The sequence below is a fragment of the Glycine soja genome, chromosome 2, assembly GCF_004193775.1.
Source record: "Glycine soja cultivar W05 chromosome 2, ASM419377v2, whole genome shotgun sequence".
Classification (NCBI taxonomy): Eukaryota; Viridiplantae; Streptophyta; class Magnoliopsida; order Fabales; family Fabaceae; genus Glycine; species Glycine soja.
In genome coordinates, this window is record NC_041003.1 from 13,728,097 (window position 1) to 13,746,175 (window position 18,079).

General features: G+C 30.5%; 2 protein-coding genes across 4 annotated transcripts; both read left to right on the top strand.

Annotated features, from left to right (window-relative positions):
* The first annotated feature begins 283 nt into the window (after window positions 1-283).
* Window positions 284-5,858, top strand: LOC114388573 (LAG1 longevity assurance homolog 2). Of its 3 annotated transcripts, none has more exons than XM_028349144.1 (7): window positions 284-476; window positions 594-759; window positions 2,287-2,495; window positions 3,165-3,320; window positions 4,424-4,609; window positions 4,706-4,884; window positions 5,440-5,858. In XM_028349144.1, the coding sequence occupies exons 2-7, from the start codon at window positions 640-642 to the stop codon at window positions 5,454-5,456; spliced, it is 867 nt and encodes a 288-aa protein (XP_028204945.1). In that variant the 5' UTR covers window positions 284-476; window positions 594-639; the 3' UTR covers window positions 5,457-5,858. The 3 variants fall into 3 exon arrangements, with proteins under 3 accessions (XP_028204945.1, XP_028204936.1, XP_028204927.1); XM_028349135.1 differs by having other exon boundaries at window positions 624-759; XM_028349126.1 differs by having other exon boundaries at window positions 285-476; window positions 611-759.
* A 4,323-nt stretch (window positions 5,859-10,181) lies between these two features.
* LOC114372999 (ethylene-responsive transcription factor ERF109-like) lies at window positions 10,182-17,116 on the top strand. The gene is made up of 2 exons (XM_028330563.1): window positions 10,182-10,311; window positions 15,716-17,116. Exons 1-2 carry the CDS (start codon window positions 10,182-10,184, stop codon window positions 16,465-16,467), a joined length of 882 nt encoding a protein of 293 aa, XP_028186364.1. The 3' UTR covers window positions 16,468-17,116.
* Window positions 17,117-18,079: the final 963 nt, after the last annotated feature.

Below are 18,079 nucleotides of genomic sequence, written 5' to 3' on the forward strand. Positions count from 1 at the left end.
TTTCTGCAACTTGTCCTTCACCTTTGATCAACTCCAAATCCAATAGAAGCAAACCCTACGACCAACCCAACAATAATAACAGAAACAGCATAAATAATTGGATTGATGATAATTTTCTCATAACCTAAATATAAAGTTGTAGAAAAAAAAATTGGCGATGAACAACTCATTGCCACGTGGACTTCTTACAGGTCCCACGGACGGGTCCGCCCAAAAAATGAAAATTTAGATTAAATTAAATTAAATTAAAAGATCTCACGAGGAACAGGAGCTATACATAAAGTGGTGAAGACGATTAATTGAAAAAAAAAAAAAAACAAAAACAAACCCTCTCAGCATTTGTGTTTTTCCGTTGCAATTACAACCTCCCTCTTCACACTTTCCCTCGTCCGTCGTTTCCTTGGCTTCTTCTTCCTCTGAACGCATTTTCCGCTGCCGCAACTTCGAAGTCGCCAGCTCAGCATCCTCGAAATCAGGTACGAACCCGATCTCATCGTGAAGCTGATATTGCTGAATGAAAATTCTTCTTGTGCTTCTTCAATGTCGTGAATGATCTATGTTGTGTTGTTCTCGCTGCAACTGATTCTGTTTAGGTTTTGTTTCTGAAAAGTCTGCTGCTGCAGGTGGTTGCAATCTGGCATGGATTTCCTCTGGAGCGAGAATGCGGCGACGCCGCGCGCCTCGCATTTCTCCGTTGCGATCTACTTCGCCTTCGCCAGTTTCGCGGCCAGGTTCTTCCTTGACAGATTCGTCTTTCGCGTAAGATCCTTTGTTTGTTTGTTTGCGTTGCGAAAAATTCTTATTCGCTGTCGGATTGGATAGCTTGTTTCTGTTTTGTTAGAGATTTAATAATTAAAGGGAAAAAAAAAAACAGCTTAGTTCTGGATTGTGCTTGTTTTGTTGATTCTCCATTTTAGGGTTCCTTGTAAGAGACTGCCGAAACTGTGTCGGTTTTATTAGTATTTCAGCACAAATTCTCTTGAGTTTGGCTGAATTTACTAGGTGTTAGTTTAGTTGCCTGGAATTTGTTCAAATTGGTTAGAGGATATTTGGAGTTAATTGCACAATTGAAAGTTGAGGCATCAATGTCTATATCTTGGAAAATAGTCTAATGCAATGCTGCTCATTTATGTCGAGTTAAATCTGTATATTGGTATGCATTGATCCTTCTTTTCTTATTTAAGTTATTAGCCCTTTTTGACATTTAAGTGTTGTTCTTAGCTTACATATGGCAAAAATATATGATTAATGATTTATACTTCCTCTCATGTTGGGACGCAGATGGTCATGGGAAGTGGTTTCCTGTATTGCCAAATGATGAATTGAATGTGGCTTTTGTGAATTATCTTTATTTTTTCTCATGAATGATTATTACACAATTGATTTATGGTTTTCATATTCTGTTCCCTTTAGTTGCCACCATGCAACCTGGTTTGTTGGTAGACATTACTTTCTGTTCTTACCAATGGAACAAGGAGAAGCTAAAAGAAAGGCACTATTGTTTATAAAGGATTTTAGAAGAATATCCCTATTCTCAAAATATGTGGGAAATGGCTTGGTCATTGTCAGTGTTATTAAATGGCAGTGCCATGGCCACTACAGCAGAATGGCATGGCGGATTTTTTGCCAACCGCCATAGGCAATTTGTGACAGGAGGCCCACTATGGCGGCACCATAGTCCGCAATGGCATTCTATATGGCGGAATTTTGGCCTTCCACCATATTCCACCATCCACCATTGATAACTTTGGTCATTGTTGCTGTTATTGTATCCCACACCTCAAAATATGTAGAAAAAAGGTGCTGTAAACCATGATATTGTGTTGTGTCTGGAAGAGATACATGTTAGAAAATATGAAAAGAAAGCACTTTGTCAAATATCGATATGGTTTCTTTCACCTGTTGTCTTGTGAAAAAGTACGATAGTGTATTGCAATCTCATACTGGCTTTGCAAGATGATAGGTTAAATGTTTTCTTGCAAAGCACATCAGCAAGGATGATCAAAGACTTTTAATGCCTAAGCTTGTTAATTTTCTAATTTCTTACATGTTCCATGAAGTGTGTGTGGATCATTTTAGTGACCTGTGGAAAAAGCATCTTTTGGAAGCAACTATGTCCAATCTTGTTTCATTTTAAAATAATTCTAAATCCTCTTATATCATATTCTTACTAATCCTCCCACTTACTAAATGAAAAAAGTATTTAGTGTTTTTTATGTTTTCAAGATATTAAATTCATTTACCTTTTCCTTCCTTCATATTCTTAAATATTGTTGTTGTTTACAGAGGTTGGCCATTAGGATTTTGACGAAGGGTAGAGCTCCTTTACATATTACTAAGGAAATGCAAGTAAAGATTGGAAAATGCTCAGAATCAATGTGGAAGCTAACATATTATGCTACAGTTGAAGCATTCATTCTTAAAATTACCTACCAAGAACCCTGGTTCAGTAACACGAAATTATACTTCAATGACTGGCCAAATCATGAGTTGAAGTAAGTATTTCATGTAGCAAGATGAAATAAATCAGTCCAGTCGGTAACAAATGTTTTTCCCAGATATTGAGTGGCTTGCATTTATCTTGTTGAACCGATCTATTTGTGTTTCTTAGGAAAACCTCCACATTGACATTGACCCTTATTTTCTTCATCGACTTTCTTTACTTTACATCTTAAATTTTGTTATATGGTTATGATCTTAACTTAATTCATAATTTACAGACCTGAGTTCACATTGAATTTGAGTAAGAGGTTTTCAGAATCCAAGAATTGGTCCTTGGGCGTTTTTGGTTTGAAAACTTCAAGAGACCTAAATTTAGTCTTTTTTTTATTTTTTATGGACAACTAGGTATGTGACTACAAATTTCAAGAGTTTCCAAAGCAATATACAGATATATTCCTCCCTTTGTTAACAATGCATATAACTATTTGTTATGGTTTATATTATATAGGCTATGACTAATTTAGCTCCTTGCTTCTTCTGGCTTGATGCCATTGGTTGCAACTTGCCATTTGGTTCTAGTCAGACAAGTCTAACTCAAATGGGGAGAACTTGTAATTGTCCTTAGGAAGTTGTTTATAAGGCTATTGTACTCATGATTTTGTGGTAAACAGAAATTGGCATATTAAAATTTATATTACGCCCTGTTTTGTGTCTTATCTCAGGAGTCCCCTAGTGTTGTACTACATGTGCCAGTGTGGGTTCTACATATATAGCATTGCTGCTATTCTTACATGGGAGACTCGAAGGAAGGATTTTGCAGTGATGTTTACTCACCATGTAATTACTGTTTTACTGATTGGGATTTCATATCTAACAAGGTAAATATCTTGGTGGTTTCCAACAATCCTTAATTTTTGTTGAAGAATATATTATCCCTATTCTACATAAACCTTAAATTTGTAACTTAGTTATTTATTGTTATTATTTTACATAAGCATGAAAGTTCTCACTTGGTGGCTCATATTTGATGCTCATTATTGATAAAACAACTCAATCAGCTCTAGAGTGTTTTTAACGTTTTAGATCTGTTATAGAATTTAGACATTAATGTTTTTTGTTGCCCAAATAATATTCATAACTGTAGGTACTGTTCTTAAAATCAATAAATTTTTTAAGTCTTGGTTTGGAAATATTATTTGGGATTTATCATATGTTTCTACTTTCTATCTTAAACCAGTGTAGTTTCCTGAAATTTGATTCTTTACTCTCTCTTTTTTTAATTTAACTGGATGGAGATGGAGGTCCATTTAATCATGCTTACTTTTGGTTGTATAAAAAAAAGGTAATTGTATCACATGGCCTTCTTATATTTATGTCATATGATAAATCTCCCATTATTATAAATAATATTAAAGAGCCTGCATTATTTCTTGAGACTATGTTTGGATATCTACTGTTGATTGGAGAGGAATGGGGTGGAACAAAATTTAGTGGATGGATAAAAAAGATTGATTTTATCCCATAATCCCAACTTGAAGGGGGAGAAAAGAGGGATTGGATGGAATGGAATATAGCTTGAAACTTTTAGTCCTAGATACCTTTTTAGAGCATTAATACAAGTTGCTCAGAAGTCAGAAATTTTTTCCATATTTTTATGTCTGGCATATTGGCATGTATTACATAATTACCTCTGTAACCTCTGTATGCAATAAAACTATCTGATGTCAATACTTAATAGATTTATGTCTTAGATCTGAGTCTATGTAAATGCTTGGAATTTCTAATAGAACTGAGAAATGCTTGACAAATCTTCCTTTTCTATTAGAATGTTCTTTCATGTCTGCTTTCTTCTTTTGACTTCAACTTTTTTCAGGTTTTGCTATATCAGGTTGAGTGATTTAGATAATTGAAATTGCAAAACTGACAGTAACATCTTAGATAGAAATTATGAAGAGATAACTTACACATGCTGCATTTACAGTTTTTTTAGGGTTGGCTCCATAATTCTCGCCCTTCATGATGCAAGTGACGTATTCATGGAAGCTGCCAAGGTTTTCAAGTATTCTGGAAGGGAGTTTGGTGCAAGTGTGTGTTTTGGATTCTTTGCAGTTTCGTGGCTCATACTGCGGCTAATTTTCTTTCCTTTTTGGGTTATTAAAGCAACAAGGTTTGTCTTTTTTTAATTTTTATCATATTCATTTGACTTTGTTTTGAAAGGCACTTACTAATCATATTTTATTATAACTGTGTTTCCACTTTCCAGCATTGATCTTCAGCAGGTCTTAAACCTGTCAGAGGGCTTTCATATGTTTCTTTACTATGTTTTTAATACAATGCTCATAATGCTGCTCATCTTCCATATATACTGGTGGAAGCTCATTTGTGCGATGATCTTGAGGCAACTTAAAAATAGGGGAAAAGTTGGCGAGGATATAAGATCAGGTATGCAGATTTTATGAATACAGATTGAGTGTATTATTTGTATTCTATTATTCTTTTGTTTAGGAACCAGTCCACTGTTAGGACTTAGGATATGTTCCACTGAGTTTATTCATACTATATTGCACTGAATAGTACTCTATATTCTTTTTTCTGGAGAACACAATCTAAAAATGTTACTTTTATGTAGAATGTTGCAATTCCTGATCTTTACAGCTCTCTACCCAGAAGAAAATTTAACCTAGAGATATTATTGGCTTGTTTTAGATATTATAATGTGTGATCATGGATCAATAATGTTAGGGGTACAGGGTTGAATTTCTAGTTGCTGAATATTCCTATGTTATATCCCTCCTAGTTTATGCATGCTCATCACTCTTGTCTGAATCAACATATCGGATTAGTTAAATCATGATATTTTAATAGCGATGATTACTATGATACTATCACAACTGTATCTGGTTGTTGCACTCAATTTCCCGCATCTACAGATCTTTACTTTTGTCATCGTCTTGGGTAATACATGTACTTTATTTTAATCTGTGTATCTTTTTGCAGATTCTGACGATGATTGAATAGACGAAGAAGGGTTTTGTTGAGTTTTCTTTCTTCCTGCTGGTTGGTGGTAGCTCTGATAATACTGTTTTTGACTTGTCTATAGATTTCTAGGAGTGCAGTTGGTTAATACAACCAGTGGAGGAGATCTGAATTTTCGTTAGTTTCAAAATTTTCATTGATTACCGAGTAAAAAGAGAGTAGGAAACCGTCAAGCATATTTTGATTCTTGTATTTTTGCTGTATAAATGATAGGCATTCCTGTATAATTGTTTTTCTAAACAAACCCGTTTAGGTTAACTAGGGGTTGAATGAAAAGTGGCTTATAACAAATATGAAGGAGAAAGAAAAACTTACAGTCGTATTCTACTTTTGTAGTTGCGCTTTTGAGCAATAAGCCAGATTGGTGCATTGTACTGTTATTGACTGTGCATGTTTGGATTAACTTCGTTTTTTTTTTTTTTTTGTCTTTTTTAGTTTTTGAAAACAAATGTTTTTTCTTTTAAGCTGAACCAAATATGCTATAAATTAACATGCCTTGCTTGTGGATGACAGTTTATGTGAATTGTGAAGATGCGGCTTTATTGGAAATTCCAGTTTATGAAACAAAAGTTCGGATTTTTTTTTCTTTTTTAAAAGCATTTTTTGGTACTAAATAAGATTTTACCAATCAAAGTGTTCTGCTAGCTAGAGAATCTTTTGTGTTGAATGCATATTTATTTACTTTAGTGTGGAATGTACCAAGAATGCACCAAATAAACAACCAATAACACTACAAAAAAAAAAAAGCAATTCTAAAAGCAACTAGGAATTTAATACCATGAATGAAAGCTCTTGTTACTTTCATTTCTTGATGTTTTATGTTCTCTTGTATTCATATTCATAATTGCTACTTCATTTATTTTAGAATTCTATTAAAACAGCTTCACTGTATTATACTATGCATGAAATTGATCTCCTTAGGATGCATTCCCTCGTCTATTCCTATTCCCTCGTGGGAATGATTTAGATTTTTAACCATCACTTGTTGCCACTAGTCGTATCCTCCCTGAAACGTCTCCACCGATTTTTTTTCGAGGGAAAAAGTTTGCACGGTTCTTTTAGTGTTAAAATATCACTCATTTTGAAATGGAGGCAGCATTTCTCCTTTCTAGTTTGCACTATACTAGACAATCTTTGTGGCATCTCTTTCTTCCATATAATTCTATATAGAAAAGAAAGTAATATAACAGGTTCAATTCCGGTGCTCATCTCATTTTTTTTCCAGTGGCACTCTACAGTCTCTACTTGACAATCTGGGCCTTTTTGGCAACTCCATAAGGGTGTTTGGCATGAATTTACTGGGTAATGTATTTGACGAGAGGATTTAAAAGGATCTTGTTTATGGAGTTGCTACTGGCCCCAATAAATTTTGTTATTGGCCTGTCATCAGTCAAATTTCAAAATTACATATCCCTATAATACACAATGAAATCACGATTTGGCTATACTAGAGGAGGTGCCAAAAGGTTGCACAACGGAATCACAATTAAAAGATAAGTTAAATTGTAACAAGTTTTGTCACTATCTGACATGAAATGCAAGACTATGTGAAGGGAGACTATGTGAAGGGATTAGAAGATGAGCTAACTTAAGAAAAGATAATTAATTTTGCCACTTACTGATATTATCTACCTACAAAACCTATTTTAATCTGATCTAAAGTATTGAACAACAATTGAGCTTAACTCATTTGATTGGTATATATATCCTATATATTGTGAGGATATTTATAGGTATTCATTGAATATGGTTCTAAATTCTCATTCCTACTTTTTTTTCTATCAGCAAATAAATAAATATTTCTAAAAATGGGGTACAAGGGTACTCTAACTCAGGTACAAAAAAGTTTTGGAGTAAGCCAACTGAAATGGGCTCTATGACAAAAAAGTTTTGTCATCCTACTTTAGTCCTCTAATTTTTTTTCTATTTTTTCTTTTTTCTTTTTTAATTTTTGTTCCAATATTTTTCTCATTGACACTTCCAACTAAACAAAGTTGTCCTACATAACATTCTTTTCTTGTTCTTCTTTGCACTTCTCTATTTTTCTTTTACCACACCCACTACTACAACAATTGGCTTGCTTCCTCAGCTCCAATGATGAACCATATATAACAATAAGGGACATGCTAGGTGCACCCAGCAACATTGCTGGTGCATCCAGCAATTAGGTGAATGGGCAAAATTGCCCTTGTATTAAAAAAATAATTCCTTCTTTCGGAAGAAGATTCTTCTGGTAGAACAATTTATTCTATCAGAAGAACCTTCTTCTGGAGAAGTTACCGGAAGAAGTTCTTCCGGTAACTTCTCTGGAAGAAGATTCTTCCGGATGAACAGTTTGTTCTACCGGAAGAACCTTCTTCCGGAGAAGCTACCGGAAGAAGGTTCTTTCGGTAGAACAAATTGTTCATTCGGAAGAACCTTCTTCCGGAAAGTTTTCGAAAGAAGGTTCTTCCGGTAGAACAAATTGTTCATCCGGAAGAATAAATTGTTCTACCGGAAGAACCTTCTTCTGGAAACTTTCCGGAAGAACCTTCCTCCGAAAGAACAACAATTTGTTCTTCCGGAAGAACCTCTTCCGGAAAAAGAAATTATTTTTTTTAACGCAAGGGCAATTTTGCCCATTCACCTAATTGCTGGGTGCACTAGCAATGTTGCTGGGTGCACCTAGCATGTCCCTAACAATAACTGCATGACAAGGAAGCCCAGCACAAAGAAGCAACAAAAAACAGTTTTTTGCTTGTGCACTTTAATTTTACCCAAAAATAAAAAATAATCACGCGTGAGAAGGAGAAGCTGAAACCCCTAGAATTGCATGCATGGAGGAATTGTTTGCTCTCAAGATATGGTTTGAATTTGAAGAAGAAGCATTTCTTTAAAGATTAAGACGTTTATTGAAAGACTTAAGTCCAATAATATACTTATTGTTTGAGGTTTATTATTTTATGAAAAAAAATTATACATCTATCGGTTTAAAATTTTATATTATCATTCAATTAATTATATTTACTAATTTTTTTGACTTTTACCGCAACTATCTTAAACTCATCCCACGATAATTTGTAGTTAATAAAAATATAAAACTATTAAGTTAGATTGAAAATAGATTAAGTTTAAAATTACATATCCTTGTAATACACAATGAAATCACGATTCCGCTGTATTAGAGGAGGTGCCAAAAGGTTGCACAACGAAATCACAATTAAAAGATAAGCTAAATTGTAACAAGTTTTGTCACTATTTGACATGAAATGGAAGACTATGTGAAGGGATTAGAAGATGAGCTAACTTAAGAAAAGATAATTAATTTTGCCACTTACTCATATTATCTACCTACAAAACCTATTTTAATTTGATCTAAAGTATTGAACAACAATTGAGATTGAATTTTACATTGAGTAATATTGAGGCAAACAATATTTTTTTATTAAACTTTCACTTGTTTTATTTTAACCAAATGTCTCATACTCAAGTTTTGAGCCCACATTTATATTAAATATTTAGAAAAAGAATTTTATCACTCGTAATAATTCTATCCGACTTAGATAAAATTGTTTCCAATGAAGAATAATTGTGGTTTAGACAAAAAAAAGGTTAAATTATTCATCTAGTCCCCATAATTTCACGATTCATACCTTTTTAGTCCCTATAGTTTAAAAGTGGATTTTTTAGTCCTTATAATTTACATTTTAATTCCCTTTTAGTCCTTATAATTTAAAAGTGGTCTTTTTAGTCCTTATAGTTTGTATTTTAATTCTCTTTTAGTCCCTATAGTTTGAAAGTGATCTTTTAGTTCCTGCAATTTGTATTTTAATTACCTTTTAATCCTTAATACAATATATATATATATATATATATATATATATATATATATATATATATATATAATTAGTTATAAATTAGTTATAAATTATCAACTATCTCTTTATTACAAATTATCTTGTAATAAATTAGTTACAAATTACTTGTTAATATTTTTGTAGTTAATTGTAATTGATAATATTACTCATATTTTGATGGTAAGGACTAAAATGGAATTAAAATATAAAGTATAAGGAGTAAAAAAAACTATTTTCAAATTATAGGGACTAAAAGAGAATTAAAATATAAATTATAAGACTAAAAAAATCACTTTCAAACTATAAAGACTACAAGAGAATTAAAATGTAAACTACATAGACTAAAAAAATCACTTTCAAATTTAAAGACTAAGAAGATACGAATCGTGAAACTATAGGAACTAAATGAGTAATTAAAAAAAAAAAAAGAAATTTCACTCCACCGACCTCTTGAAAGCATCCAAATTTGGTGTCAAAGTGTGGATGAAACAAAATATGTGAATGTGACAATATGATTGAGATAAAATAGTCAATCTGGTCATTGAATGTGTATGACAATTTCAAGTTAATCTCTAAATGTTAATAAACTAAAAAAAATTCCCTAAAAAGCAGTTTTTTTTTCTTTCACATTTTCCTTCGTTTTATATAGGATCATGCATGTTATCATTGAAATGTAATTTAGTCCCTAAATACTAGGAGTGAACTGCATTTTAGTGACAACAAACGATGACTTATAAAAAATGAATGACTAATGTAAAAAATGAAAACTACTTTCAAAGATTTTATTTTAATTTATTTAAGTTTTGGGATTAACTTGAATCTGCTATACATTTATGTGGGACCAAATTTACCATTCAGCCGTTGATGATGGATGAATTACAGTGGTTTGGCATTGGAGATTTATTGCGACTTGGTCAGAGACTCAGAGTGATCCGGTTTGGCTTTGGTGCACAAAGCAGTGAAAACCTTGCAATTTCCTTAAATTGTTTTGCTAAAAGTGAGAGGTTTTATCGAGAAAAAATATAATATTTTTAATTACTTCATAAAAGTTTAAATAATCTAATTTAGTTAAAAATATTATAATTATCAATAAATTATATAGTTTTCTAAAAATATATTTAATTTTCCTGAAGTAATTTAAAATAATTATATAAAATACATTCTATTAATCTCTTTTTATGCAATTACTTCGTTTATCTCTAATTAAATAACATTTCTTGCATACTATAAAAATAAGTAAAGTGAACGAAAGGCAGTTTTGTTCTTTTGACTAATGGTTTTCTCTATTCTCGTGATAGAGTGTAATTTTTTTTTATACCACGTTTACTGTTTTTTTTTTTTTTTGAATAATTAAGAATAGCAATTTTGTGCTTCTTTCTGACTAGCAATTTTAATCTTATTTATTGTGAAAAAGAGAGTATAAAAAAAACAATTTATCACATTTATTGTTTATTGACTTCAAAATGTTGAATAACTAAGAATAATTTCTAAAAAAATAAAATAATACATAATTTGTAGAGAAATTTATAGAAAAAGTTTAAGATTATTTCCTCAACAAATTCTTATATAAGTTGCTAAAAAATATAAATTTACACAAGATTTTTTTCCCTTCTATTCTACTCAATTGCTTTTTTCTGTTTTTTTTCACAGATAATTATTGTCTTTTCTTTTTCATGCTAAAACTTTTTAAACTTATTTATGATTTTTCACTACTTTGTATCCAAATTTTCACCGAGCACTACGATGTACGATCAACCAAACACTTCACTATCCAAGGCTTGAGCCTTTAAAAAAAAAAAAAAAAGAAGAAGAAGAAGAAGAAAAGTTCAAGACTTGACCTAGCCCAAACTCTAGAAACATAACAAAGAAATCTGCGGAAAGCTGACAAAATTAAATAAAGGTTTGACCAAGTAAGAGAAATCCCATCTCAATGTCAATTAATTACATTTAGAAACGATTTTAACTATCGTCATATTTGATCTAAAATTAAATAAAAATTATATTTTACTTAAACGTTTCAAAAAATAAACATTAAGCCCCTAAAAATGAAGGAGAAGAGATGTAGTTGAGAGGAAATTAAAGAAAAAATAATGAGTAAAATATCGTCGTCCTTTCATTTGTTTTAAGTTTGTCTGATTTTTTTCTTGCCAAAAAGTACTCATTTTAATGAAAATATAAGTTTTTTTTAAAAATGTAAATACCTTTTCAAGTTTTTAAAAAATCTCAAACTTAAAAATAATTCTAAAAAATATCTAAAACAATTAAGTGTAGGAAAAATTAATATTTTTTTTATCAGCCAAGTTAATTTTAGTGTAGGGATAATAATGAGTAAGGATTAAGTAGGATATTAAAATTTACAATACTCATCCTTGTATCCACATTTAGAAAATAATATTCATACTCAGATTTATATTTGCATAAATAGTTATTTTTGTGTCCCTGAAAAATAAAAATATAAAATTTAGTTTTAAAAGTGTAAAAAGTACGACAAATATATTCTGTCATTAACTTCCATTTGTCACTGTTAATAAAGTCGCATACGTTGTACAGGAAGACAAATTTGTCATTAAAATGCTTGCCAACGTGAATTGTCAGCATAGGGACATATTTGTCATAATATTTTTTTTTTACTTTTCGTCTTCTGACTCTGCTGACAAATAAGTCCCTGAAAGATGAAAATACAAAATTTAATCCCTGAAAGTATAAAAAGTATGACAAATATATTCGGACGTTAATAATAGATTGTAACTTATTATTATTATGTGTTTATAATTTACTACTATTCGTTTAGTATTTATGCAATATATTTTTGAATTGTCTTTTAATATATATATATATTATTATTATTTTGATTTCTTCGTCAAATCTTAATTTTTACAATTAAAGAAACTTTATCTTATATTTTATAATTTTATCAAATTTCTACTAAATTTTTCACTTTTAATCTTTAAAATTATTCTATATCTCAATTCCAACTTAAATACTCTAATATTTAGATTGAAATTAATATGTCAAGTGTTTTGAATAAAAAAACACAACGAGCCGCATGACCAAATTTATTTATTTATTTATTTTTTTAAAAATTATATAATCAACTATTTTTTTATAAAAAAAGTCTCAAAATTTAAACTAGATAGAACTAAAGTGAAATTATAATAAGTCTTTTTCCTTAATCAATAAAATGTATATATATACCTTAGATATGAAAGAATACTGTGGATAAACCTTATGTGCTTTCACTCGAGACAACACTTATTATACATAATATGAATGAAATGAAAAACAATTACTAACAAATAAAGAACCCAAATAAATTTAAATAAAAAATACAATAATATTCAAACTAATACAGAGGTTAACTTAAAAAAAAAAAAAACTAGTTCAGAGGTTTATTACCCGCGGAGCGTAGAGTTGTATCTCTCGCTGATTTAGAAGCTGTAGTGACCTTGCATTCCATTTGACATATTATGAAATAGCACATAATAAAAATTAATAATTAATTGAAGAAAGAAAAAATTTCAAGAAATAAAAGACTTTTATTTTTTTAAATGATAACTCAATTGATTAAATTTTGTGAGACGTTTTTTTTTAAAAAAAATTCACGTTAGTTTTATCTAGTTTAAATTTTGTGAGACTTTTTTTTAAAAAAAAATAGTTGATTAATTTTTTTTTTCTAAAATAAATAAATTTGGTCTTGCAGCCGATTGTGTTTTTTCTACTCAAAACTCTCAACATATTATTTTCAATCTAAATATAAGGTTACTTAAGTTGAAATTGGGATATGAAATAATTTTAAAGATTAAAAATGAGAAATTTAGTAGAAATTTGATAAAATTATAAGATATAAGATAAAGTCTTTTTTAATTGTAAAGATTAAGGTTTGACAAAGAAATCAAAATAATAAAAATATATATATTAAAAGGTAATTTAAAAAATATATTACATAAGTACTAAACAAATATGAACATTAAATTATAAATACATAATAATAATAATAATAATAATAATAATAATAATAATAATAATAATAATAGTAATAGTAATAATAATAATAATAATAATAATAATAATAATAATAATAATAATAATAATAATAATAATAATAATAATAATAATAATAATAATAATAATAATTTATTAACATTTGAATATATTTGTTGCATTTTTATATTTTCGGGGACTAAATTTTGTATTGTCATCTTTCAAGGATGCATCTGTAAAAAAAAAATATTATGACAGATATGCTCCTATGCTGACAATCCATGTTGGCCATCATTTCAATGATAAATTTGTCCTTCTGTGTCACGTAGGCAACTTTATTAACGGCGACAGACGAAAGTTAATGACAGGATATATTTGTCGCACTTTTTACATTTCAGAGACACATTTGTCAACGAATTACACATTGAGAAACAAAAGTAGTTATTCACTCTAAATAATATAATTGATATGTTTATCTTTATCCACTAAGTATTTGTATACATATCTAGACCTATTACCCGCATTAATTAAAGGACCTATGTTCAGAAGTTAGATATTGATTTTTAAAGGAGAAACTGGAAAGTGCAAATATTTTAATTTTAAGGAATTGTGTAATATTTATAAATATATTATGCAGTTATAAATAAGGTCGGAAAATATAATACTAATACTCACAAATTTTAAGTAATTACTCATATTAGAGCTTAACTCATTTGATTGGTATATATATCCTATATATTGTGAGGAGGATTTTTATAGGTATTCATTGAATATGGTTCTAAATTGTCATTCCTACTTTTTTTCTATCGGCAAATAAATAAATATTTCTAAAAATGGGATAGAAGAGTACTCTAACTCAGGTACAAAAAAGTTTTGGAGTAAATAAACTGAAATGGGCTCTATGACAAAAAAGTTTTGTCATCCTACTTTAGTCCTCTAAATTTTTTTTCTATTTTTTTCTTTTTTCTTTTTTAATTTTTGTTCCAATATTTTTCTCATTGACACTTCCAACTAAACAGAGTTGTCCTACGTAACATTGTTTTCTTGTTCTTCTTTGCACTTCTCTATTTTTCTTTTACCACACCCACTACAACAACAATTGGCTTGCTTCCTCAGCTCCAATGATGAACCATATATAACAATAACTGCATGACAAGGAAGCCCAGCACAAAGAAGCAACAAAAACAGTTTTTTGCTTGTGCACTTTAATTTTACCCAAAAATAAAAAATAATCGCACGTGAGAAGGAGAAGCCGAAACCCCTAGAAATTGCATGCATGGAGGAATTGTTTGCTCTCAAGATATGGTTTGAATTTGAAGAAGAAGCATTTCTTTAAAGATTAAGAGGTTTATTGAAAGACTTAAGTCCAATAATATACTTATTGTTTGAGGTTTATTATTTTATGATAAAGAAAATTATATATTTATCGGTGTAAAATAATTTTATATTATCATTCAATTAATTATATTTATTATTTTTTTTACTTTTACAGCAACTATCTTAATCTCAAAAATATAAAACTATCTCGATAATTTGTAGTTAAAAAAATTATTTTTATGATAAAGAAAATTATTTTTTTTACTTTTACAGCAACTATCTCGATAATTTGTAGTTAATAAAAATATAAAACTATTAAGTTAGATTGAAAATAGATTAAATTTAACTCAATCTGGACCAGTCCTAAAGAAAATACTTGAAATAATCTGGACCACTCCTGAAGAAAATAGTTGATGTCCCACCTGAAATGCTTTATACTTAATTTTATTTATATATATATATATATATATATATATATATATATATATATAAATAAAATTAAGTATATAAATGATTAGTCTGATAGAATGAATTAGATAGTAGAAATTTTAAGCGCACTGTCTTATAAAAAGGCCTTAAAGAAACTGCTTGAAATAATGTAATTTACTCTATTTTTATTGATTTTAAAATAATTCAAAATAAATTATTAAATAAAAAATATATATTATATTTAAAAAAAAATTAAACTAAACCACTATTTAATAATTTTCATTTTGAAAATACCAGAAATAGTTAAGAAATTGTAGAAGAAAAATTATAATTATTTATTGATTAGCAACTTATTTTTATTAATTAAAATATTTGTAATATAAATAACAATATTTACATGAAAATCCGCGTTGGTAGAAAGTGAATATTCAAAATTTGGAATAATAATAATAATAATAGGGATAGGAACAAAGTTTGACCTCCTTGATATTTTATCGAGCTGAGGAACAGGTCAAAGCCCTAAAGGCACTGAGAACTGCTTTGGTCTTTCTGAATCTCTCTATATATGTGACCGTCCAACAACATCTGTCACCCTTCTGTACTCATCTGAGCCACGTGATCAAATAACTCCAAACCCACTAAGCCCACCCCCCGTGTATGAACGGTGTGCACAGCTGGACCTTACTCTCCACGTCACCCCCAAACCCTATATAAACTAACTCCCACTCCCTCATCCTCAACTCATTTCCAAACTTTAACGCGCCAAATTACAATCACCATGTCCTCTTCCTCTTCCTCCTTCTTCCCCGCCCATATCACCACCGACCAAGAATTCTCCCTCATCGTTGCCGCCCTCACCAACGTCGTCTCCGGCTCTACCTCCAGCTCCTCCGTCCCTGAATTCCGCTTCCCGCACTCCTCCCCGCCTCTTTCTGCCGCCAGCCTTATGCCGCCACCCCTGCCTAGCATCCACACGTGTCGCGAGTGCAACATCGCAGGATGCCTGGGATGCAACTTTTTCCCCGAGGAACAAAGGAAGAAATACAGAGGAGTTAGGCAGAGGCCTTCGGGAAAGTGGGCCGCCGAGATTCGCGATCGTCATCGTTCGGCCCGGGTCTGGCTCGGTACATTCGAAACCGCCGAGGACGCCGCCCGGGCCTATGACAAGGCCTCGTTCGAGTTACGCGGCCCACGGGCCAAGCTCAATTTCCCCTTGGTCGACGAGTCGCTCACTCTCCAGCCGGAGATGGCTGCAACAGAAGAGCAGATTAACAACGAGGATAATCTCAATCAAGGCATGGGAATGGACTCGCACGAATTCTGGGACAGGATCAACGAAGCTGATTTTCATCCGTTCATGATGATGATGGATTTTACTGGAGATTCTTCAGACTCTGCTGCCACTGGGTACACTCTCAGTTCCTGAAATTGATATTCAATTAAACCAAATAATTAGTTTTGTTAATGTGCGTTTAACAATTGTACAACTCGGCTAAGCGTATTTGTTAAATTAGCATTTGCTAGCTCCACTGCAATACATTACACTACATGTATTTCTGTAATATCTTTCTTCCGCTAGGTTTTTTTCGTGAGGAAGTTGCTGCATAGTACAAATCAAGAGTTTTAATGTTTCATTTCACCACCCCAAGAGTATGCTATGTATAAAGATTAGCGTATTATTACTGTTATCAATAATAGCTAGTTTTAAGAGCAACTTATCACTAGTCACTTTCAATTTGTACATTTTTAGTATGATTTAGGATATTATGCTTGAATTGGTCATACTTGTCTTTATTATGTTTTTTGTTTAATAAAACTGCTCTAAAAGAGATTCTAATAACTTATGTTGGGTACATTGGAGCACAGTTAGTTAAGTGTTTGTTTTGGTGATGAGAAAATTTTGGGGGCAGAAGTTTGACGTGGACAGACCCCACAGTGTATCACCTGAGGATGTAGATGTCGTGTGTTGCGCATTGGGACAGTGATTCTCTTTACCAAGTCCTAAAGAAAAGTTACGATTAGTGTCCACGATGATTGTCACTTTTACAAGATGTAATTGAAGCACGTTTTCATTTTGTGATTTTGTCATGTGTTTAATTCTTCGCGTGCTGGTTTAGGAATGGGATTAATAAAATAAAAAGGGTATGAAGCCAAATAGAGAAAGATTAGAATAAAACGTTTGATTCCTTCCCATTACAAAAAGCTATTGACGTGTGAACATGAAAAAGGAGGGTAGTTAGCTGGTGGGGTGGGGTCTGGAACTTGTGTTAACTGATTTTTTTAATTCTTTGATCTTATACAATCTAATCGTTCAAATTCTTTCTTATAGTTTTTTTTTTAAAATTACGTTTGTGGTCAAATCGCACTGCTTAAATACTCGTTTCTAATACATAACGACATGACAGACTCGTGAAGTTTTGTGTTCTTTCTTACAGTGATGATAAAAATGTATTTTAATACATCATATACTTTATTTATACATATAATTTTTTTAAGATTTTTCTATCGCATATAAGAACATGAAGTTGTGTGCAATTTTTAAAAATATTCACAAAGAATGTAAATGTATATTTTTTCAATTATTTATTATATTTATAAAGAAAAAAACAAATAACAATAAGCTTTTTTTTATTTGATTGGAAAGAAAGTTAAATAGAAATGAGAAAAAATTTTATTTCTTAATTTCTTCTATTTTTTTTCTTCAATTCAAAAAATTTTAAACTTTTTCTTGTCTCTTATTTTAAATTCCTTCCAGCTAATTAAATGAAACCTAAGTAAGTGTTAATTGTGATTTGTTGTCCACCAAATTTTTTCCTTATTAAATATTTATGGTGAACTGATATGTAACTTTATTATGTATAAAAATGTAAGTAATTATAGTCATTTTTTCAAAGATGCAAATTAAAGAAGCAAATTATCCAAGATATTAAATGTATAAATAATATTTTACCTTCATGAAATATAGTTCCTTATTTATTAATTTTAGTTTAGTATTAAATAAAAAGTTATTTTTCATATAAATCATACTAAACATATGA

What these genes read in the sequence shown, in the direction of transcription:
- LOC114388573 (XM_028349144.1), top strand. Translation starts at nt 640, where the DNA reads ATGGATTTCCTCTGGAGCGAGAATGCGGCGACGCCGCGCGCCTCGCAT. An exon ending in TTGACAGATTCGTCTTTCGC is followed by an intron (nt 760 to 2,286) that starts GTAAGATCCTTT and finishes TGTTGTTTACAG; the next exon opens with AGGTTGGCCATTAGGATTTT. An exon ending in TGGGTTATTAAAGCAACAAG is followed by an intron (nt 4,610 to 4,705) that starts GTTTGTCTTTTT and finishes TCCACTTTCCAG; the next exon opens with CATTGATCTTCAGCAGGTCT.
- LOC114372999 (XM_028330563.1), top strand. Translation starts at nt 10,182, where the DNA reads ATGGATGAATTACAGTGGTTTGGCATTGGAGATTTATTGCGACTTGGT. An exon ending in CTTAAATTGTTTTGCTAAAA is followed by an intron (nt 10,312 to 15,715) that starts GTGAGAGGTTTT and finishes CGGTGTGCACAG; the next exon opens with CTGGACCTTACTCTCCACGT.